Source organism: Homalodisca vitripennis, chromosome 8 (genome assembly GCF_021130785.1).
Source record: "Homalodisca vitripennis isolate AUS2020 chromosome 8, UT_GWSS_2.1, whole genome shotgun sequence".
NCBI lineage: Eukaryota > Metazoa > Arthropoda > Insecta > Hemiptera > Cicadellidae > Homalodisca > Homalodisca vitripennis.
Genome location: NC_060214.1, coordinates 110,184,492 through 110,204,641, shown reverse-complemented (window position 1 = coordinate 110,204,641; position 20,150 = coordinate 110,184,492). Strand labels below are relative to the sequence as shown.

Below are 20,150 nucleotides of genomic sequence, written 5' to 3'. Positions count from 1 at the left end.
GGAAAACTATCAAAACACCTTAAAATTGCTAATAAGATACTATCTTGGAATTCCTTGAACCTTGTTGCTTAGAAAGTAGTCATGATCACATTCATGATCCTAAGTTTTTATTACCTCGGTTTAGTTTTATTTACTGCTTTCCCACTGCAGTACATTTGTCACAGCTGCGGAAGCATATCATTTAGGGGAGCAAACTGTCCAGAGCCACAATTTTATGGCAGAAAATTTATGGTTTGTTAAGGAAGTGAAATTACACAGTTAATTTTAAACATTCTTATAGAACAACCCTTGTGTGTCACCAGTTTCTACTAACCAACTTAATAGTAATAACATCTTATCACATCATACTCATCATAATTTATAAGTAACAATACCAACCTACATACCTTTTCACCATCAGTGTGCACACTCCTTAAAACACCAAACCACCACAATCCAACTCAACCTACAATATGACTTATAGTTGCTACTTCTTGTACCATTACACACAAAAACCGACCATACATCTAGACCGGAATTGTTGCAACCCATCCACAAATAAGAGCGAGACTAACGAATACAGAATACCTCCATATAATGTCATTGCATTAGTGATCATGTATTAAGTAACAACCATACCACTAAAACCATCAAACATGACTGAAAATAGGATTTTTATCCAGAAAAAGATCCAAAGAAAGTTGCAACAGAAAGTATCAAAATAGAGTTTAAAAAAAGAAGCAATCTTCCAAAGTCTGTTTGTTTTTTTTTTTTTAAATTACGTTTTTTACAAACACATTTGTCAACATAGTGATGGGATTCTCAGATTTTTTCCCAGATCCATAAATGAGAACTTTACATTTATTGTGGGATACCATAACCTTCTTAAAAACGGTAAGTGGAACTATAGTACTTATTTAACGACACTCTTTGTTTTTAATTAGACTAGGTAAACATGGATTTAAATCTTGTAAAATACAGAAAGACAATATTCTGTAGTTTACAAGTAATGTATGGTTATGATAAGTATTAGTTAGGCTATTTGTAACTTACTTATATCCGCCGCCGCCGCCACCTCCACGACCTCCTTCATAGCCACCACCTCCTGCAAACAAAATATTCAATTAAAAACATTATATTATATGCTCTGACTAAAAAGTATCGCCTAATAACATCTTCATTGCATCATATTAAACAATAAATAGTATTGTATACAATAAGTTTACAATGTAAAAAGTGATTTACGTATTACTTAATTAAGTTAAAACACTCATACTTGTGTTTTATGTTGAACGTACCTCCATAGCCTCCACCACCACCTCCTCCTTGATTGTAGCCTCCCCCACCTCCTTGACTGCCATAGCCACCGCCACCTTGGTTGTAGCCCCCACCACTACACCACCGCCTTGGTTGTAACTACCGCTGCCGCCTCCTTGATTGTAACCTCCGCCACCGTAACCACCCCCACCCTGATTGCTGTATCCCCCATTGCCACTGTTATAGCCTCCTTGGCTGCCATAGCCACTATTGGCTGTGCCACCGCCACCACTGGCAGGTGGAGGCTGGGAATAGTTAGGCTGGCCTCCTTGGTCATATTGGTAAGCTCCTGGAACACAATTTAACCAAACCTGTTAAAAACACTGTTTTTTATCAATCAATACATGTAATGGCAAAATATCTGGAAAACATTTAAATTCTCATAGTTCTCCCCATTTATAGTAGTAAATAACATAAATTTGAGTGTACACGTAACAGTATTTTAAAATTATGAGTACTAAAAGATGCCTATTAACCAACGTGGACATACCAGTTTTCTCGTTTAGGATAGGAATGGCATAACAAATTTTTCTTTCATAGCTAAGCTATTGTTTAAGTTATCATGCTAATTATTTTGTTTTGTTTTACTTCTTGTTAAATGTACTTTACAGACACATGAAAAAACTTACCACATCTTGAAAATTACTTGTTTAAATATTTACATGTATTATAAATTCAAATTTTAAAATTTCAACTTTGATGATTAAAACCGTATAGCAACACATATATTTCTCAATCACAAACTGACAAAATATGAAGTCAAAGCTCTACAAACTAATATATTTCGATGCAATACATCTTTGTACACAAGTCTGTGGAGTTTCCAAGCAGTTGGTACAACAGGTGACCAGTAAAATAATAAGTGCACGTCCGCACTATACGGAAGTCAGGAGTTGACACCATTTTTACGATATCCTTACAATACGGACACTGGAGTTAAAAGGGTTAACATCAACTGATTTTCACCAATCCTAAATTAACGGTCAACTGTAAGTTTCACGATTATAGAAACAGCTAATAGCCTACACAATTCTCTACGGTTTTCTTTTATGAAGGCCATTGAATAGTATTCATCTGTCAACTTTATTTGAAGTATGACAAAGCATGAGTGATATAATATGTTGGAAATTGACATATTTCCAACTCTTATGCCGTTTAAATAGTTGAAGCGTAATAGATACAATGGTAAAGTAATGGCTTGCGGAGCTGGTGTGAGAATACTTTATTAGTCATATATGCAAACAACCTCATATTTCAGAGTTATCTGGCTTCTAAGTAATATGATTACACCACTATTTCAGCTTAATTGACATCAATATTTTATCTCAATGTTTCTATGCGTAAACAAGAATACCAAACTTTGAGCTAAAGAAGGAACATCTATTCAAATACTTTATAACCTATGTGGGAATTTGTAGTACGATAGCCAGGTTTATATAATCCACATTCTATGCTGCAATATTTTATATGGACTGTGATTAAGCAAAGAATTCAATATCTATACACTTAGTACACTCACTTAACAGATTTTTATTGTTAAACTGAAGTTGTAATAAAAGCCAATAAACATTTTTTTTTTTAATTTGTTATAATTTTACTTATTGATGTTCCATTAAAAGCTTATGCAAGTCAAAGGAATGCAACAAATGTAAATAAATGTACTATATAATTCTTGTCTTTACACCAGTTAATATAAACAAGAAATACGTAATAAATTCACTAAAGGTCTTAATAAACCGCTCTAATAAGCTAATCTGAACTAATTGCATTTATTGTTTTATTGCATTATTTATCACATAATTCATTATAACTAAAACATTCAATTCTTATTTTTCCATCCTGCAAATACCTCAAAATTTACAAAACCATACAAAATATTTATAAATTTGGAAACAAATCTAAATAAAGGGAAGCCTAACACTTTTCATACTACAAACTGACTTAGTAAATAATAACTTACATAACAATTAGGCTATCACTTGATTTCTGCCATCTTACCTAGCAAACAGGTTGTTAAACTAATAAATACATACTTTAAAAATACAATAAGCCAAACAGAAGAACAGGCTACATTGTAATTACAGCACCTAAAGATAAGCGAATGCATATAACCAAAATGTTAAGTTAGCATGAGAAGCAAACACGATACACTACAGACAAATGGAGCTGATTGGTATATTGACAGTACACATTGAAACGACCAAGGCCATGCGCAATTGGGTAATGTGTAATGTTCAAATTTATCTATATCATATATCCATCTGCATTTAATTAGATACAAGCAGGTTCAAATGTAGCAGATTAAATCTATACCCCGTTCGTTAAAAATGTATAACACAAAAAATAGTTTTGGAATACACTCAATAAAAAATAGCTTAAGTGTCCAGAACTGCAATTTGTAAAATCTGTTTAGATTTAGCTGGACCAGTATGCAACTGACGACTAGACATCGACTGCTGTAGGAGGTTGCCAAAATGATCTTATACTTTCTTACTTCATTTGCTTAAGTGTTTAAGATTACACTTTTTGATTTAGACCTACCAACAATATCCTAGCATACAAAGGAATTAAAATAACATCCACACTTAAACAAAAATGTCAATTTTCTTTTCATTAATCATAGTTTGCTCCATTATAAGTTATATGCATTTCTTCAAGTGGATTATGCCAACAACTAAATGCCAAAATGATTTCCTCAACTTGCCTTTCTGAGCTTGGCTGTAAGCTTCGTTGCCGCCACCACTGGCAGCACCGTAGCCTTGTTGCCCAGTCCAGCCCGACTGTGGGGGAGGCTGGGTATAGTTATTGGCACCGCCCTGGTCGTAACTTCCCTGACCGTATCCTCCTCCCCCACCAGCACCTCCACCCCCGTATCCTCCATAGCCTCCACCTCCCCCTGCACCAGCATTGTAGTTTGAATACTCTGTAAATCACCACTCTTCAAGTTAGGACATCTTGATCAGGAGGACACTAGACTATGCTTTCAATTAAAACAGACCCAAAACAAACTATGCTTACATCCGAAGCTTGCATGCAAAAACTAATGGAAGTGTTGGATGAGAAATCAAAATTATGAACATTTACAAACCACGACAACTCAGCAGTGCAGAGGAGCTGATGAAGTAGTTTTATGAAATACTTTACATAGGAATGTTGAGTACGATCAGATGTATGAGCTGGACCATTGTCTTAAGGGAGGACTCCAGACTATCCTAGTGACCACAGATGTTCACATTTCAATGCAAAAGAAATGTAATAAGTAATTGTCTTTTTTCACCTGTCTAATATTTTGACGACCGTTTATGTTGATTGCCAAACATAATTTATTCGTCACCAAAGACCTTTAGTATCACAATGTTCTACAAGATGTAATGTAAGCCTGCACTGTTTAGTACTGAGCAATAATTAGTAGTTCAGAACAGATGATTAGTAGTATCACAATGTTCTGCAAGATGTAATGTAAGCCTGCACTGTTTAGTAATGAGCAATAATTAGTAGTTCAGAACAGATGATTAGTAGTATCACAATGTTCTGCAAGATGTAATGTAAGCCTGCACTGCTTAGTACTGAGCAATAATTAGTAGTTCAGAACAGATGATTAGTAGAGGTTAAGACTTTAGAGTAAAACCTTGTTAATCTTTTTAAATAGGTGATATAAAACCTATAAGGTAGGAGTACACCACATGTCATCATGTAACAGGCTTCACTGAGTTTGCATCTAAAACTGTCCATAGCTTACTTTATTAGTCTACACGCGTTGCCGTAACATGTAAGAATTTCATTATGATTGTGCTCACTTTGTTTTTTATTTTGACGCAACATTCTTATATAAAAATCAACACACTATTCATTCTTATGTGATGCCCTGATTTTTTATGAGCCACATTAAGAAAAAAACAGGCAAAAAAATCTTTATACATAATGGTAACAGATGTCATAATAGAATAGGTAATCCTCAGAATTTACTTTAGAGGCTCCAAAACTGAACAATAAAAGGTGGCCACTTCTTAAAATACTGAAATTATATATGTAATCTAACTTAAGCATTAGTGATAATTTGGCATTGAACTATAATCTTCATTGTTGATGTTAGTAGGCTATTAACCCATTGCGGATCACTGACGAGCTCAGGTCGCAAAAGCGGTTTGCTTTTAAATTTCCGGTACTTTGGGATAATACCGACCACACCCAGACATGAATCGTTATTTGACATTTTGCTTCTACTGATTACTAGATTAGCGTAGAGCAATATTTCGTCAATATAAAACGTGATTGCAGAGTCTCGCCGCCCCGTTCAGCTGGTGCGTCGCTTTGTTGTACTTCCGTGTTTTACCCCTACATTTCTCAAAACATAAAAATTCAAAAAACAAAACTCTTTATTGAAAAAAACACACAAAACTTGTTTTTATTCTTGATCACACTCCGCCATCCAAAATGCAAGTGCCTCCGGCCGAAGGTGCTGCCGAAGCCCGTGCTGATGTAAAAAAAAAAAAAAAAAAAAAAAAAACATCCCTCGAGATAGTACCTATCAGTAAAATATCAAATTCTAGAGGGGCTGATCAGAAATATAAATTGAATTGTAATGGAAAGGCAATTATGTACCATGCTTTACTAGATTAAAACTTAAATAATCATGTGATGGGATTCTCGAGAAAGATAAGATAACAGCGACAACAATACCGATCAAAATACCTGGAAATGCTTGTTGATTGATGGAATGTTAGTTCTGTTACTTAACTACATCGTTTTATAACGTTCTAAGTTCATTGAAAAAAGTTTAAGCGTTGGGGGCATATAACGGAATCTGACCCCATTAACAATATTGATAATCGTTACAAGTTTGTAATTAAAGAGTTGTTTATGTTTGTTTCTATAAATTAATATTTTTGTGTTCTTCATACTGGTGTGGTCCACACCAGTATAAAGAACACGAAAATATAAATTTATAGAAACAAAACATGATAGAAGGAAAAAACAACTCTTTAATTACAAAATTACAAGCATTTCCAGGTATTGTGATCGGTATTGTTGTCGCTGTTATCTTATCTTTCTCGAGAATCCCGATTACGGCAGGCCACGCGGCATCACATGATTTACACGGTACATAATTGCCTTTCCATTACAATTCAATTTATATTTCTGATCAGCCCCTCTAGAATTTGATATTTTACTGATAGGTACTATCTCGAGGGATGTTTTTCTTTCGTCGACATCAGCGCGGGCTTCGGAGCACCTTCAGCCTGAGGCACTCGCATTTTGGGTGGCGGAGTGTGATCAAGAATAAACACAAGTTTTGAGTGTTCTTTTTTCAATAAAGAGTTTAGTTTTAGTTTGGTAATGTTTGTTTTTATTGAAGTTTTGTGTTTGGAGAAATGTAGAGCTAAAACACGGAAGTACAACAAAGCGACGCACCAGCTGAACGGGCGGCGAGACTCTGCAATCACGTTATCTACTAGACCGCTCGACTTTGACCTCTGTCTGAGGATGGGGAGGGGTTTGCGATAAGACAATTCCTGTTTTATATTGACGAAATGTTGTTCTACGCTAATCTAGTAATCAGTAGAAGCAAAATGTCAAATAACGATTCATGTCTGGGTGTGGTCGGTATAATCCCAAAGTACCTCCCAAAGTACCAAATTTCCCTCCAAATAGTTCCTTTAATGTCTGATAGATCGGGCGATCGTCTTCACTTGTCAACTAAGAGTACTTAACAATGGTCTAAGTTTAGAGTTTTTCAAAAGTTTTATAAATATCCTATAGATCGCAGTTGTATGTTGAAGTTGAAAAATCATGCATATGAGTTTACTCTCTGCTTTTAGCGCTTCTGATTGGGTGTTTTCCTCAGTTGTTATTATAATACTTTTGAGGTTAGTGACACAACGAAAAGACGCAGACGTACATGTTGGCGGGTTTAGTCTAGACAATGGCCCGGATGTTGTAATCGTTTCGCCCCAGCCGCTTTAGACTGTGATTCAGACATCATCCCTGCCACCCTGGAACCTTGCTTGCGTGTTATCGTTCCTACATCACGGACACCCCAGCAGGCCCATGTTCCATCTGAACGAATACCTTCACAGCTGAATTTTCTAATATACGATAGCGAGCGTTACTGTGGCGCACCATTGCTGTTCGTGCGGCCGCTGACTGTAAATTAGTTCATGCGCGCGCGCCGAAACAATGTTGTAATCGTTTCGCCCCAGGGTCAAATCCATTTCAAATCACCCAATAAAAATAAAATTTGTTGCTCAACTTTTTTAATTTGCCTAATTTTTTTATTATGAGTTCCCTATGGGTAGACAATCACAAAACACTATTTGAAAAAATTTTACAAGCCATAGTTTTTCCTGGCAGCCATTTTTAAAATGGCGGTTTTTTGCAGATTTTAGTAAAATACGCGGTTTGCGAAAAGTTTAATTGCCAAGCTATTTTTTTTAAAGATATCAGAATAATCCAAAAACCAGTGTGTTCAGCATAAAATGAACTACAATTTGACATTATAATAATGTTTCTTTTGTGCAAGAAAGTCAGTCAAACTTGTTCTGCAAAATCTCTGAAGAAAATCATCAATTGTTACTTTTTAAAGACCATAAAAGTTTAAGAAGGAAAAGAGACTCACTACTAATATTTTATTTCTTTGTTGAAAACTAATATAACTACCTACTGAAAAAGTTTTTAGCCCTGAGAATGCTCTCCTTTTTTTTCTAGAGCTTTTCAAAAATGGCCGAAAGCCTTATAAATGCCAATTTTCTAGGGTTAATAACTAAAAAGGGACTGAATGAAAATAAATGAAAATTTTACAGAATGTTCTTTATACAAATAGAAATATCTCATAAAAAAATTATGACTGAGACTTAACTTAACATTTAGAGATATACAGCATTTGTATTTCAGTTAAAAGCGCTACCCTTTTTCTCGTTTGTGCGGGTACCAAGTGAGCAAACAAGGGCTTGTTTAAATCATTTATGTTAACAATAAACTTATATTTAATGCTCAAAACATTAAATTCCTTATTTAAACCTACTTAGGATTTACAATAAAAATTATTTAAAACTAGAAAAATAATGGTATAAATAAACAATACTCATAACCACGGTAATTTTACCGTGGTAATTTTACTTTAGCGATGGAGCAAGCAGCCAGTACAAAAATAAGAAAAACTTCATTAATGTCTGCCTACACAAAAATGATTTCGGTTTAAAAGCAGAATGGAATTTCTTTGCCTCATCACACCGGGAAAATTCTTGCGATGGTATTGGGGGAACCACGTCAACGAGAAGACCTTACACTGAATATATCCTGACTCCACAAGATATTTTCAAATATTGTAGAGAAAATATTACTGGAGTTTAGTATATTTTTGTTCCTTCAGCCGAAATCAAGCAAATGGAAACAAAACTTACCGAGAGATTTGAATGCTGTTTACCAGTGAAAGGAACAAGAAGCTATCACAGATACATCCCCATAAGTGGCAACCAAATAAGATGTTTTGTTACTTCTGCAGGTTCAAACTTTGATGATCATCAAACAAGGATACTTTTCACAAATGTATCATATTTTACGAGTAATGACTATGTTGCTTGTATCTGATGACAAGTGGTGGCTTGGTAAAATCGAAGACAAAAATGAAGTCAACAATGATGTATTGGTGCATTTCTTTCACCCTTCTGGACCAAAAACTGCCTTCCAGCTTTCCAAAAATGACACTGCCTGGGTGCCTGCTAAGAAAATAGTGCGAAAGGTGACTCCACTGGAACTAACAACTGTGTCTGGTAGGACATATGAAATGAGAAAACTATGTAATGAAATATCATCTTTATTTAATTTGCCGATGAAAATTCCAGCCAAAAGTAATTGAAACCAATGTTTTAAATCTAAATGCACAGAAGAACAATATTATGTGGATACTGTATGCAAGTTGTAGTACAAAAATTGTATCAGTAAGTTAAGTTGAAATTATAATTCTTACCTATTGTTCTCACTGTGTAAGATTTATGAGTTACAATTTTTAAAATATTCCTCAGGTACTAACATATATTTTTACATCATGTATTTATAAAATGTATTTAATAATATTATATTTTAGAACATAAATTAAAATGCATATACATTTTGACAGTATAATAGATCTAAGCAAATTATTTTTCCTAAAGTGCGCAAGTGCTATTTTGTGGTTATGAGTATTGTTTATTTATACCATTATTTTTCTGGGTTTTAAATAATTTTTATTGTAAATCCTAAATAGGTTTAGATAAGGAATATAATGTTTTGAGCATTAAATATAAGTTTATTGTTAACATAATTGATTTAAACAAGCCCTTGTTTGCTCACTTGGTACCGCACAAACGAGAAAAAGGGTAGCGCTTTTAACTGAAATACAATGCTGTATATCTCTAAATGTAGTTAAGTCTCAGTCATAATTTTTTTTTATGAGATATTTCTATTTGTATAAAGAACATTCTGTAAAATTTTCATTTATTTTCATTCAGTCCCTTTTTAGTTATTAACCCTAGAAAATTGGCATTATAAGGCTTTCGGCCATTTTTGAAAAGCTCTAGAAAAAAAAGGAGAGCATTCTCAGGGCTAAAACTTTTTCAGTAGGTAGTTATATTAGTTTTTCAACATAGAAATAAAATATTAGTAGTGAGTCCTCTTTTCCTTCTTAAACTTTTATGGTCTTAAAAAGTAAACAATTGATGATTTTCTTCAGAGATTTTGCAGAACAAGTTTGACTGACTTTCTTGCACAAAAGAAACATTATTATAATGTCAAATTGAAGGTCATTTTATGCTGAACACACTGGTTTTTGGATTATTCTGATATCTTTAAAAATAGCTTGGCAATTAAAACTTTTTACAAAACCGCGTATTTTACTAAAATCTGCAAAAACCGCCATTTTAAAAATGGCCGCCAGGAAAAAACTATGTCTTGTAAAATTTTTTCAAATAGTGTTTTGTGATTGTCTACCCATAGGGAACTGATAATAAAAAAATTAGGCAAAATTAAAAATGTTGAGCACATGACCTGGGTGATTTGAAATGGATTGACCCCCCAGCCGCTTTAGACTATGATTCAGACATCATCCCTGCCACCCTGGAACCTTGCTTGCGTGTTATCGTTCCTACATCACGGACACCCCAGCAGGCCCATGTTCCATCTGAACGAATACCTTCACAGCTGAATTTTCTAATATACGATAGCGAGCGTTACTGTGGCGCACCATTGCTGTTCGTGCGGCCGCTGACTGTAAATTAGTTCATGCGCGCGCGCCGAAACAATATGATCCGCAATGGGTTAAATCCGTAGGGAACCATACAAACTACCGTTAGGGAACCATGTTACCGTTGACTTTAAAAATAATCTAGAATCTTTAAGAATAACCTGGACTGATTCTACATTGTAAACTAGGCTATCTCATAACCCACAACAATTATTTAATAAACTTGGCAGGTATCTAGGCAGGAGCATAGGCAGACATCAAGTAAAAGCCATGCTGACAAAATATGGATTTCTTAGCTACTAAGCTCAGCGTGACACAGGAAAATGCTGGTATAACATCTAACTGTGTATAATAATTTTATTTAATGCTCTTTGAACACTGAAAATGTACTTCACAATCACAAATCTTAAACACTACTGTCAAGTCACAACAGTAGTTGACATAGGCTATTCAATTAGCTTCTGTTCGTCAACACAAAATTCGGTACTTTGGGATTATACCGACCACACCCAGACATGAATCGTTATTTAACATTTTGCTTCTACTGATTACTAGATTAGCGTAGAAGACTATTTCGTCAGTATAAAACAGGAATTGTCTTATCGCAAACCCCTCCCCATCCTCAGACAGAGGTCAAAGTCGAGCGTCTAGTAGATAACGTGATTGCAGAGCCTCGCCGCCCGTTCAGCTGGTGCATCGCTTTGTTGTACTTTCGTGTTTTACCTCTACATTTCTCCAAACACAAAAATTTAACAAAAACAAACATTTACCAAACTAAACTCTTTATTAAAAAAACACTCAAAACTTGTTTTTATTCTTGATCACATTCCGCCACCCAAAATGCGAGTGCCTCCGGCCATCAGCGCGGGCTTCGACAGCACCTTCGGTGCTGCCCCGCGCTGATGTCGACGAAAGAAAAAACATCCCTCGAGATAGTACCTATCAGTAAAATATCAAATTCTAGAGGGGCTAATCAGAAATATAAATTGAATTGAAATGGAAAGGCAATTATGTACCGTGCAAATCACGTGATGCCGCGCGGCCTGCCGTAATCAGGATTCTCGAGAAAGATAAGATAACAGCGACAACAATACCGATCACAATACCTGGAAATGCTTGTAAGTTTGTAATTTTGTAATTGAAGAGTTGTTTTTTTCGTTCTATCATGTTTGTTTCTATAAATTTCTATTTTTGTGTTCTTCATACTGGTGTGGTCGGTATAATCCCAAAGTACCCAAAATTCTCTATGAATAGATCTGGTATGGTCAGGTTGATTAGAAGACATCTTAAGTATCAAAATTAAGGTTAAAAGCATTGATGGCCTACCAGCAAAAGATTTCAAGCAATCACGTCACACTTAATGTTAAACTGTACACTTTATATGCATAGGACTTCCCCCCCCCATACCATTAATATACGCATATTGTACACAGTCCTGTAGAAATGTCTCGACAAAATAATATTCTGATGCTCCATCTTTGTCAACATCGTTTCTTTTACAAAAATAATCTTCCCATTCTTCACTTTAACTAACACTAATAGCGTGACCATGGAAAATGGACTTTTTTTTCTTGGGTTGGTCATTTATTGTCAAGTATTATTATCACAGGTGCATATGAACTGGGGGAAAAGTATATTATTGTATTATGTTGATGCCTTTCGGACATTATTGCGTTACGGAGCAGGGGCATCACGTGATCTGGGATTCGAGTTAATTTTTTTTCTAAAAGAGCAAGCAGTGCGCAGCGGGCAGGCATTGTTGACAGGATTAACGTATTAGTCAGACTCGTCTTTACGAATTGTTTCCACGTGAGATACCGAACATCGAACACAAAGGTGTGTCATTACCACTACTGAACTAGGAGGTTAAGAATAGACGTGGAGGAACAACGGTAGTTCAAAATGGCGTCCCTTCTTTATTTGAGTAATACCAAACTGTGAAATATGGATAGTGTTGCCAGAGGTACGATAATTTCATTGATTTTATGTGCCGGTAAGATACACGATGGGTAGTTATCGTACCATGAAAGATTTTTGACAAATTTATACAAGTAACAAACCAAAAGTTAATTATAACATAATTTATTATACCAACATAACATACTTTTTCATTAAATGTGTTTGGTACAATTATTTTATATGAAAGTACGATAATTTCTCGTTGTTGGTATGATAATCGGTTTTTAAAATCTGGCTATATACTGAGTTTGAGCAGACGCGGAGTTATAGGAAACTGTCAAAAACGGAGTTTTCAGAGGATTAAACAAAATCGTAGCTCCTTTAATTTTCGTTGCCAACGAATTTTTTCTTCAATATTGTTTTCAGGAAAAAAATGAACATACCTTTCCATGGTCACGTTAATGTAAATTGATACCAAATTTCCTATTATCAGCAACATTATACTAAAGTAAGGAGATAAAGGCAGATGCAAAAATATTAACTAGGCTATGTTATTAATTTTCTTGTATTGAGATAAGACCAGTTGTTTCTATTTCTTGAAGTGTAGCCTAAGTATGAGTAGTAATGTAAATAAATACCGGAAATTTCCGCACAAACTTAAAAAATGTCTTGTTTTTGTTCTTGTTTTTAGAATTCTGTACTAGCCTACAATAACCGAGAATGCATAAAAAAAAAGTAGACTAGTGATCGGGAATGCATACAGGAACAAAAAAGTAGACTAGCCTACTATGGTTATCGAATACCTAAAACCAGAAAGTGATGAGATTTTATGGTACACTTATGGTTTAGGCCTATTACCTTGGTCTAGTAAACATGTTTGTTTTAGACTAGGCTACCCCTTTAAAAATTTTCCAGGCTAGGCTAGTTATATTTTGGAGGGCTTAGCGAATATGTTTTTATACCGATCTTGAATGTTTACCATAATTGTGTGCATTTTAAAAAAGAACTAAATTTCTGGTTCTAAATTCACAGAAATTAAAACAGACACGCTATGCCATAGTAAAAGAATAGAGAGTAAGTTAATAACAAGACAAATCTCAAATGTGAGAATTCTATTAGAGAAATAAGGATTACTTACGTGTATCTCCCATGGCTGAGAGCCCTTGGTGCAGTAAAAGAAATAAGTATCTTTTCAATAAAACCGGCTTATCGTTCACAGACTTTGTCCCAAATAAAGCGTCACCAAATGTACACTATGGCGGATTTAGAAGACGGAGAGAGAGAAAGACAACAGACGCCGGCCGGGGTAGCTTGACGGAAATGACTGAAAACCGAAAACAGGGTTCACAGTTTGAAATGCAAGGAAGACGGATATTGAGGAAAGTTCTTGTTCACAATTCTAACCAGTTGTAAGATACTATATCAAACTTAGTTATAAAACTGGAAATGTATGTCAATATAAATATATATAGCATTAATATATATATATATATATATATATCTTTTAGTAAAAGAATGTATATATAAAGAAATTTATAATATAGTATAAATTACTATAAATTTTATGCATTAGTATTAATAGATTGGGATATATTAACACTTTCAGCCCCAACATTCTATATTTATCTAAAACCGGAGTAATTATCCTGACCTGCTATACTAACGTGGGGCTGAGAGTTTTAAAACAATAACTTCTCTCAGTATATTCAACGTATACAATATTATGCTGTTTTCTAAATAGGCCTAATGAATAGAATTTGATTGTTTGTCGAATTTAAACAATTTCAAATCTCATCACATAACAGATTATCACTACGTTTGTGCGTCATCAATCTAAAATCTAAAAGAAATCGTCTAATGATTGCAAAAATATTGTATAATTGGTTGACAGTACTCCACTTGTAAGCGTGGAACAAAAGAGAAAATCTAGACAACCCCCTAAATGTGCCCAGTGTCATAGTTACAGCTTTAAAAACATTTTGCATATTGGATTTCAATGTTGCAATATTGGCGAAGCATTAGACAACATCTCATATTCTTTGCACGACTTACTGTGGTTACCGTGGCAGTTGACACATTTTTTTGACTACATTCGCCATTGTGAAACCTCTGTCCGCAGTCTCTGCATATTTTTCCAAATTTGTAAGGGGACTTAGCTACATGGCCATATTGGAAGCAGTTATATCATTGCTTGATAGGCAACATGTACCGTTCAATGGGTATTCGCACATAATTATTTAGATACACAAAATCTGATAGCTGGTTGGATTCAAATGTTAAAGACATGAAATGTGTGTCTGTTACTTGTCGGTTTACATACTTTGTAATTCTTTTAGCATGAACTATGGGATAGGGGCACTTACTCTCACTCATCACTTCTTGTTCAGTAATTTCAGGTTCGATATACGCAACCCCAGTGACTTCCACCTTACTGGATGGTATAAAAACATTAAAATTCTTCAAATGAACACAACTTACTAACTCATTTGCCGAAAAAGCATCTTCACAAATCACAGTTAGATTTCTGCCTACTCGTTTAATATGGTCAATTTTACAGTCTTCATTTTTAAAATATTTTGCCTACCAAAAATGGGTTGATTTTTTCCCGTCCCTACTTTGTATGATTACCGCATACGGTTCTTTGTTCGAATCATTGTATAATCTCAACCGTCTAGTGTTAGGTTTTTTTGCCACATGATTTGAGTCCAAATTGGCGGCATTGGGTCTAGGATATTGTTCTGATAGATTAATAAAATTATCACCTTAACTGAACTATCTTTTCTGTTGGCCTGCATTAGTAATGTTATGGTCTGATTTTACTGTAACATTTTTCTGCAAAGTCATGATTGACGTTTGTATTTTCTATTTCTAGACCTAAAGTTCTGTGATTCAATATCTCCTGGAGGGGAGTTTGTTGAACCTGACATTTTGTCAGGACCAGCCTACCGTAATAATTTGAAATATGTGTAAATGTGACGTGTATTTTACAAAACAATTAAAGGAAAGACGTTTGAAGTCTAATAAATGTCTAACTTAGCCTATAGTGGCACAGACAAACCACACACTTCAGTTAAACCGTAACTGTTTGAGGTTAATCAAATGGAAAATACTGTTAAGATAAGTTTTAAACAGGCAACCACAGGTATAAAATCTAAAATCTCAAGATTTTATCTACAACCACACAACTCGCCGTCTTGAACTCGAATGAAGATGTTCTTAAATATCACTCAATTATTCAATCTTAGCAACGCAACACAACAACGATGTTGACACCATGTAAACAGTGAACATTCGATAAAAGTGTCTTAAAATAGTTAACATAAGCGATGAATAATTAAAAAAAATCATCTGTTTACAGTGTAAACTATATTAAATATCAGATACGGTACCTAGGATATTAATTTATGTATTAGACATGGCATTAGAATATCATTATTTTACTACATATTGGACAGTTGACAGTTGGGCTAATACTATCGGACACTAAATATATGAACGGGCTAAAAATGCTCTAAGCACTTCCGAAAGAAAACCACATCTGACTCCGACCTAACCAGTGAAGGCATTAAAAATGTAATTTTAGAGTAATAGCCTATATATGTTTCTTTTTTCAAAAAAAAAAAAAAAAAAAATGTAGTGCTGTGCTTTGATATAACTAAAGATCTGGAATTTCGAAAACTGTATGTGTTAGTGTTGGTAAGTTGAAATATATTCTTAAGTTTCGTGTGAAGAGTTATGGTGTTAAGAATGTAGTCAAAAGTCAAAAGAACATGAGTCGAAAACCCCCCTAGAAATGAATCAGGTTTTTCATTAAAAAATCAGCATAATTGATTTGCAAACGAAACATTTAATTGGTTTTTGTGGTTTCAGCACCCTAAATCGCAACTGCGTAGGATAAATACGGCTAAATACAGCCAAAAATATGCTGTGAGGAGTGAGGAGTTCCTTGTTAGCAAACCTTGCAAACCTCCGTATAAAAATGATACCAGTTTAACTTACTAGACACTTTTTCAAGACATATCGATATAGAGAAATCGAGGCGAGAATCAATCAATGAAGGAAATGTACTGTAACTGCAGTAAAGCAACAGCTTGAATCAATTTTGTCCTCGCCTGCAAGTAATCTGGAAACATTTACACTAGAATTCGTCAAAAAAGTCAACGAGCACAGTTTTATTTTCGTTCACTGATAAATTATTGTCCGCCAACCGTTGAAAAAGGGAGCCAGGCTGTAGGAACAAACCAATTTCAAGATCAAGACCATTAAGAGAATAATTGTTAACACTTATCGAAATATCGTCAGCAAACATGCATAAATCAGCACAAATCACACTTCTAAAAACATCATTAACATACAGTAAAAAGAAACAGAAGCTCGGGAAACTCCAGAGCTTACAATAATTTCCATGTGATTTCTAATGAGAATTGCAGCTCCTGACTAGATAAGAAACCTGAACTGTTTGTGTTCTACCTATAAGAACAGTGGAAATGTAATGAAAGGCGTTACCTCTAATTCCAAAATGGCCAGGCTCGTTATAGAGCAGCCTACGGCTTACCATATCGGGGACCTCACTTAAATCTAAAAATACTTAAAACTTAGTTAATTACATAAATAGGCTACCCAAATTAGGCTGTCGAATAATTTTTATCTGTGGTGACATCAACTTTAATATATGTGAGCATGAAAATAAAACACAGTACCTACTTCTTATAAATTGTTTGAGATCAATACACTCTGTATGTTTAAATAACAAATCTACAAGAGGACTCGCAAATATTGGCAATATATTGACAAACACTCTGGACGCTCAAGTTTCTGTCAAAGTAGTGCAATCTCTGCTATCTGACCATGAGGGCTTAAAATTGACAGCCAATCTGACTTCTCCGGACAGTGATTGCAGTGAAAACAAACTGGTGTGCTTTAGGCTAATGAATGATAATAATTTGCTTACTTTTAAGAATAAGTTATCTAATATCAACTGACAATCAATACTAAATTAACTTGATCAGGTTGAACACGCTACTGAGTTTTTTTTAGTACACTTAGTAGTGTTTTTGATAAGATATGTCCTATGCTAACTAGGCCTAAGAAGAACTTAACTTCTACTAATATGCATGTTAAAAACATTGTTGACCTCTTTACTTGGTGAATTGAGAAGCTTGTTACTGCTCTTTTATTACAAGGCAAAATTGATGCCACTTTAAAACCTGGGTATGTTAGGCTTAAAAAATATACAGGCAAGAAAAAATAGCCAATATATCCTGCAGGCTAATAACAAATGTAAATCGGCTTAGAGCATTATAAACCATGAATGTGGTCGTAAAAGTAAACCTACCAAAGAAAATTCTCTGTTACCTAATACGCTCAATAGTTACTTTGTAAATGTCAGTAGTAACAGTAGTCCTGTAAATATTTGTGATGTAAATAGCATTTTAAATCAAATTAGCCCTAAGTTAAATGTTTTAAATGTATATTGTTTTCGATGGTGTGTCATGTTACCTCGACAGATGTTTTTAACTTCATATTTAAGCTAAGTAACTGTAGGTCTGAAGATTGTTATGGCTTCTCAAACTATCTAGTCAAGGTTATAGTTGATGTACTTAAAGCTCTTCTTGTATACTTATTTAATATGATATATGATGAAGGTTACTACCCTAACTGGGTAGTAATCAATCTTTAAGAAGGTTGATGTGATGTGTCCAAGCAGCTATCACCCAATTGCGTTGATACCGGTACTTTCTAAGATATTTGAAGGTCTTATTAAGACGAAACTGGATAAGTACCGGTAATTATCATGTGACTATTTGCTATCTCCAGCTCAGAATGGTTGTAGGGAAGACTATTCAACATTTAACCTCTTTCACTACTACTGGGACACATATGTCCCAGACAAAACAGAAAAAAAAATATATAAATGATAATTTGTATGAAAATAAAGGTAAATTTAAGTGTTTTTATGTAAGTGGGGTATATTTAGTTTTTGTTAGGTTGGCAACCAGCTGACTCAACAGCTTCAACTTTGCTAGCAACAGTTTTTTTTATACTGGCCATTATTGTTGCAAAAACGTGTGTTGTTTGAGGTTATGGTCATGTAATGTTAGTAAATAATTGTCTACTATGTTTAAACGTGTTATTTAGTTCATTAGTGAGTTAGACTTGGTGTTCGCGTTGGTCGTATAAGTAGTTTTTATATTTGGTATAAGTTTTTTATAAATTTTTCAGTGAACTAAATTTGTAATTGTTTCACGGGACACATATGTCCCAATGGTAGAGGACAGTGGGACAAATATATCCCAATGGTATAGGAATTAATATGGGTGACAATTTAGGCTCAAGTAAAATTGACAAGGAACTGAATGAGTTTCCTTCTGAAATCAGCGAACTATTTTACGATAGTGACAATGATCCGGAATATATTCCGACAGACAATTCTGATAGTGAGCAGGATGAACCCTTTTCTGATCATGAGTTGGAGGATGCAATCTCTGAGTTACCAGCAGCATCATCAGTCCTTCCTGCTGCATCAGTAACATGTAATAATGTAACTTCTGAAAATGAAATGAAGAACATGTTGCACTATCGTTTGATCGGTCTTTTACTTCTGTAAACATACTGAATACCATCAGCCACCCTTGTGTTGCTACCTGTATTAGTAATAGAAAAAACATGCCACACTTTGATAAAGCTGGAAAAGGGAGAGTTTCTACTTTTTGGGGAATGATCTTGGTGTCGTTGCTGCTAGGTTGAAGGATTCAAAAGAATTTGTGGTCCTCAGCAATTTCCACAAGGATACTGTTACAAATGTTCAGCGAATGCAAAAAGAATGGCGAGAAAAAATCTAGTCCCATGTCCTGAATCAACTGCTTTCTATAACTAGAAATCATGGGCGGCCGTAGATCTTTCCGATCAGAAAGTTAGTATCTATGATTTTGACAGAAAATCTAAGAAGTGGTGGAAGAAGGTATTTTATAAGCTCTTGCTAACTTCTGTTGTAAATGCTTGGATTTTATATGAAGAGATTCAACATAAAAAAAAACCTCTTTACCTGTCATTTGTTGTTCCACTAGCTGATTCAGCTGTTGTGTGAAGGACGGAAAAAAACATCAGTGAAAAGAAGAATGAGCTGTGGGAGACCATCAAAAAAGGGCAAAATACATGGTAAATGTTGGCTCACATTTACCAGTTGAAGGAGGTGCAAAAAGTTGCTCTGAAAATAAAGTCGAAAAGAGAACAAAAACCATGTGTGTGTGGAATGTAATATACCTCTTTGTAGGACTGTTTTTCAAAAGTATCATTTATAAATTGTAACTAAACAGAAAACAAATCTTAATTTTGTAATGTTAATAATGTTTTGCACAAAACAATAATAAACATATTTTGCAAAAACAGTGATTATTATTTACCTATACCATTGGGACCAAATATGTCCCATTATTAAATACCACTGGGACATATGTGTCCCATTAAAAAAAAGGGTCATAAAAAATAGTAAATATTAAAATTAAAAAAATAAAAAATTACATGTTATAATTTAATAAAAGGAAAAAAGATTATATATATAAAAAAAAAAATGGTAGTGAAAGGGTTAAGGGAATATGTGGTGAACTAAATACTCAATGGCTTTGAAGACAAAAACTGTACTGCTAGACTTAAGTAAGGCATTATGTATGGTGTCACACGAAATTTGAACGACAAACTTAGATTTTGTGGAATTATGGAGTATGAGTTAGCCCTTTTA

The 20,150-nt window shown here is 34.4% G+C and overlaps 1 protein-coding gene across 3 annotated transcripts in view; it reads right to left on the bottom strand.

Annotated features, from left to right (window-relative positions):
* The window catches only part of LOC124367884 (RNA-binding protein cabeza-like), a 29,191-nt gene extending 15,462 nt beyond the window's left edge, over window positions 1-13,729 (bottom strand). Inside the window, exons 1-4 of one of the 3 annotated variants that reach the window (XM_046825067.1) lie at window positions 13,551-13,729; window positions 4,001-4,219; window positions 1,278-1,585; window positions 1,033-1,084 (exon numbers count right to left, since the gene is read on the bottom strand). In XM_046825067.1, coding sequence (XP_046681023.1) covers window positions 1,033-1,084; window positions 1,278-1,585; window positions 4,001-4,219; window positions 13,551-13,563 — 592 coding nt within the window. In that variant the 5' untranslated portion in view covers window positions 13,564-13,729. The remainder of the gene's footprint in view (window positions 1-1,032; window positions 1,085-1,277; window positions 1,586-4,000; window positions 4,220-13,550) is intronic. The other 2 variants (XM_046825068.1, XM_046825070.1) reach the window with 2 other exon arrangements.
* Between the last annotated feature and the right edge of the window lie 6,421 nt (window positions 13,730-20,150).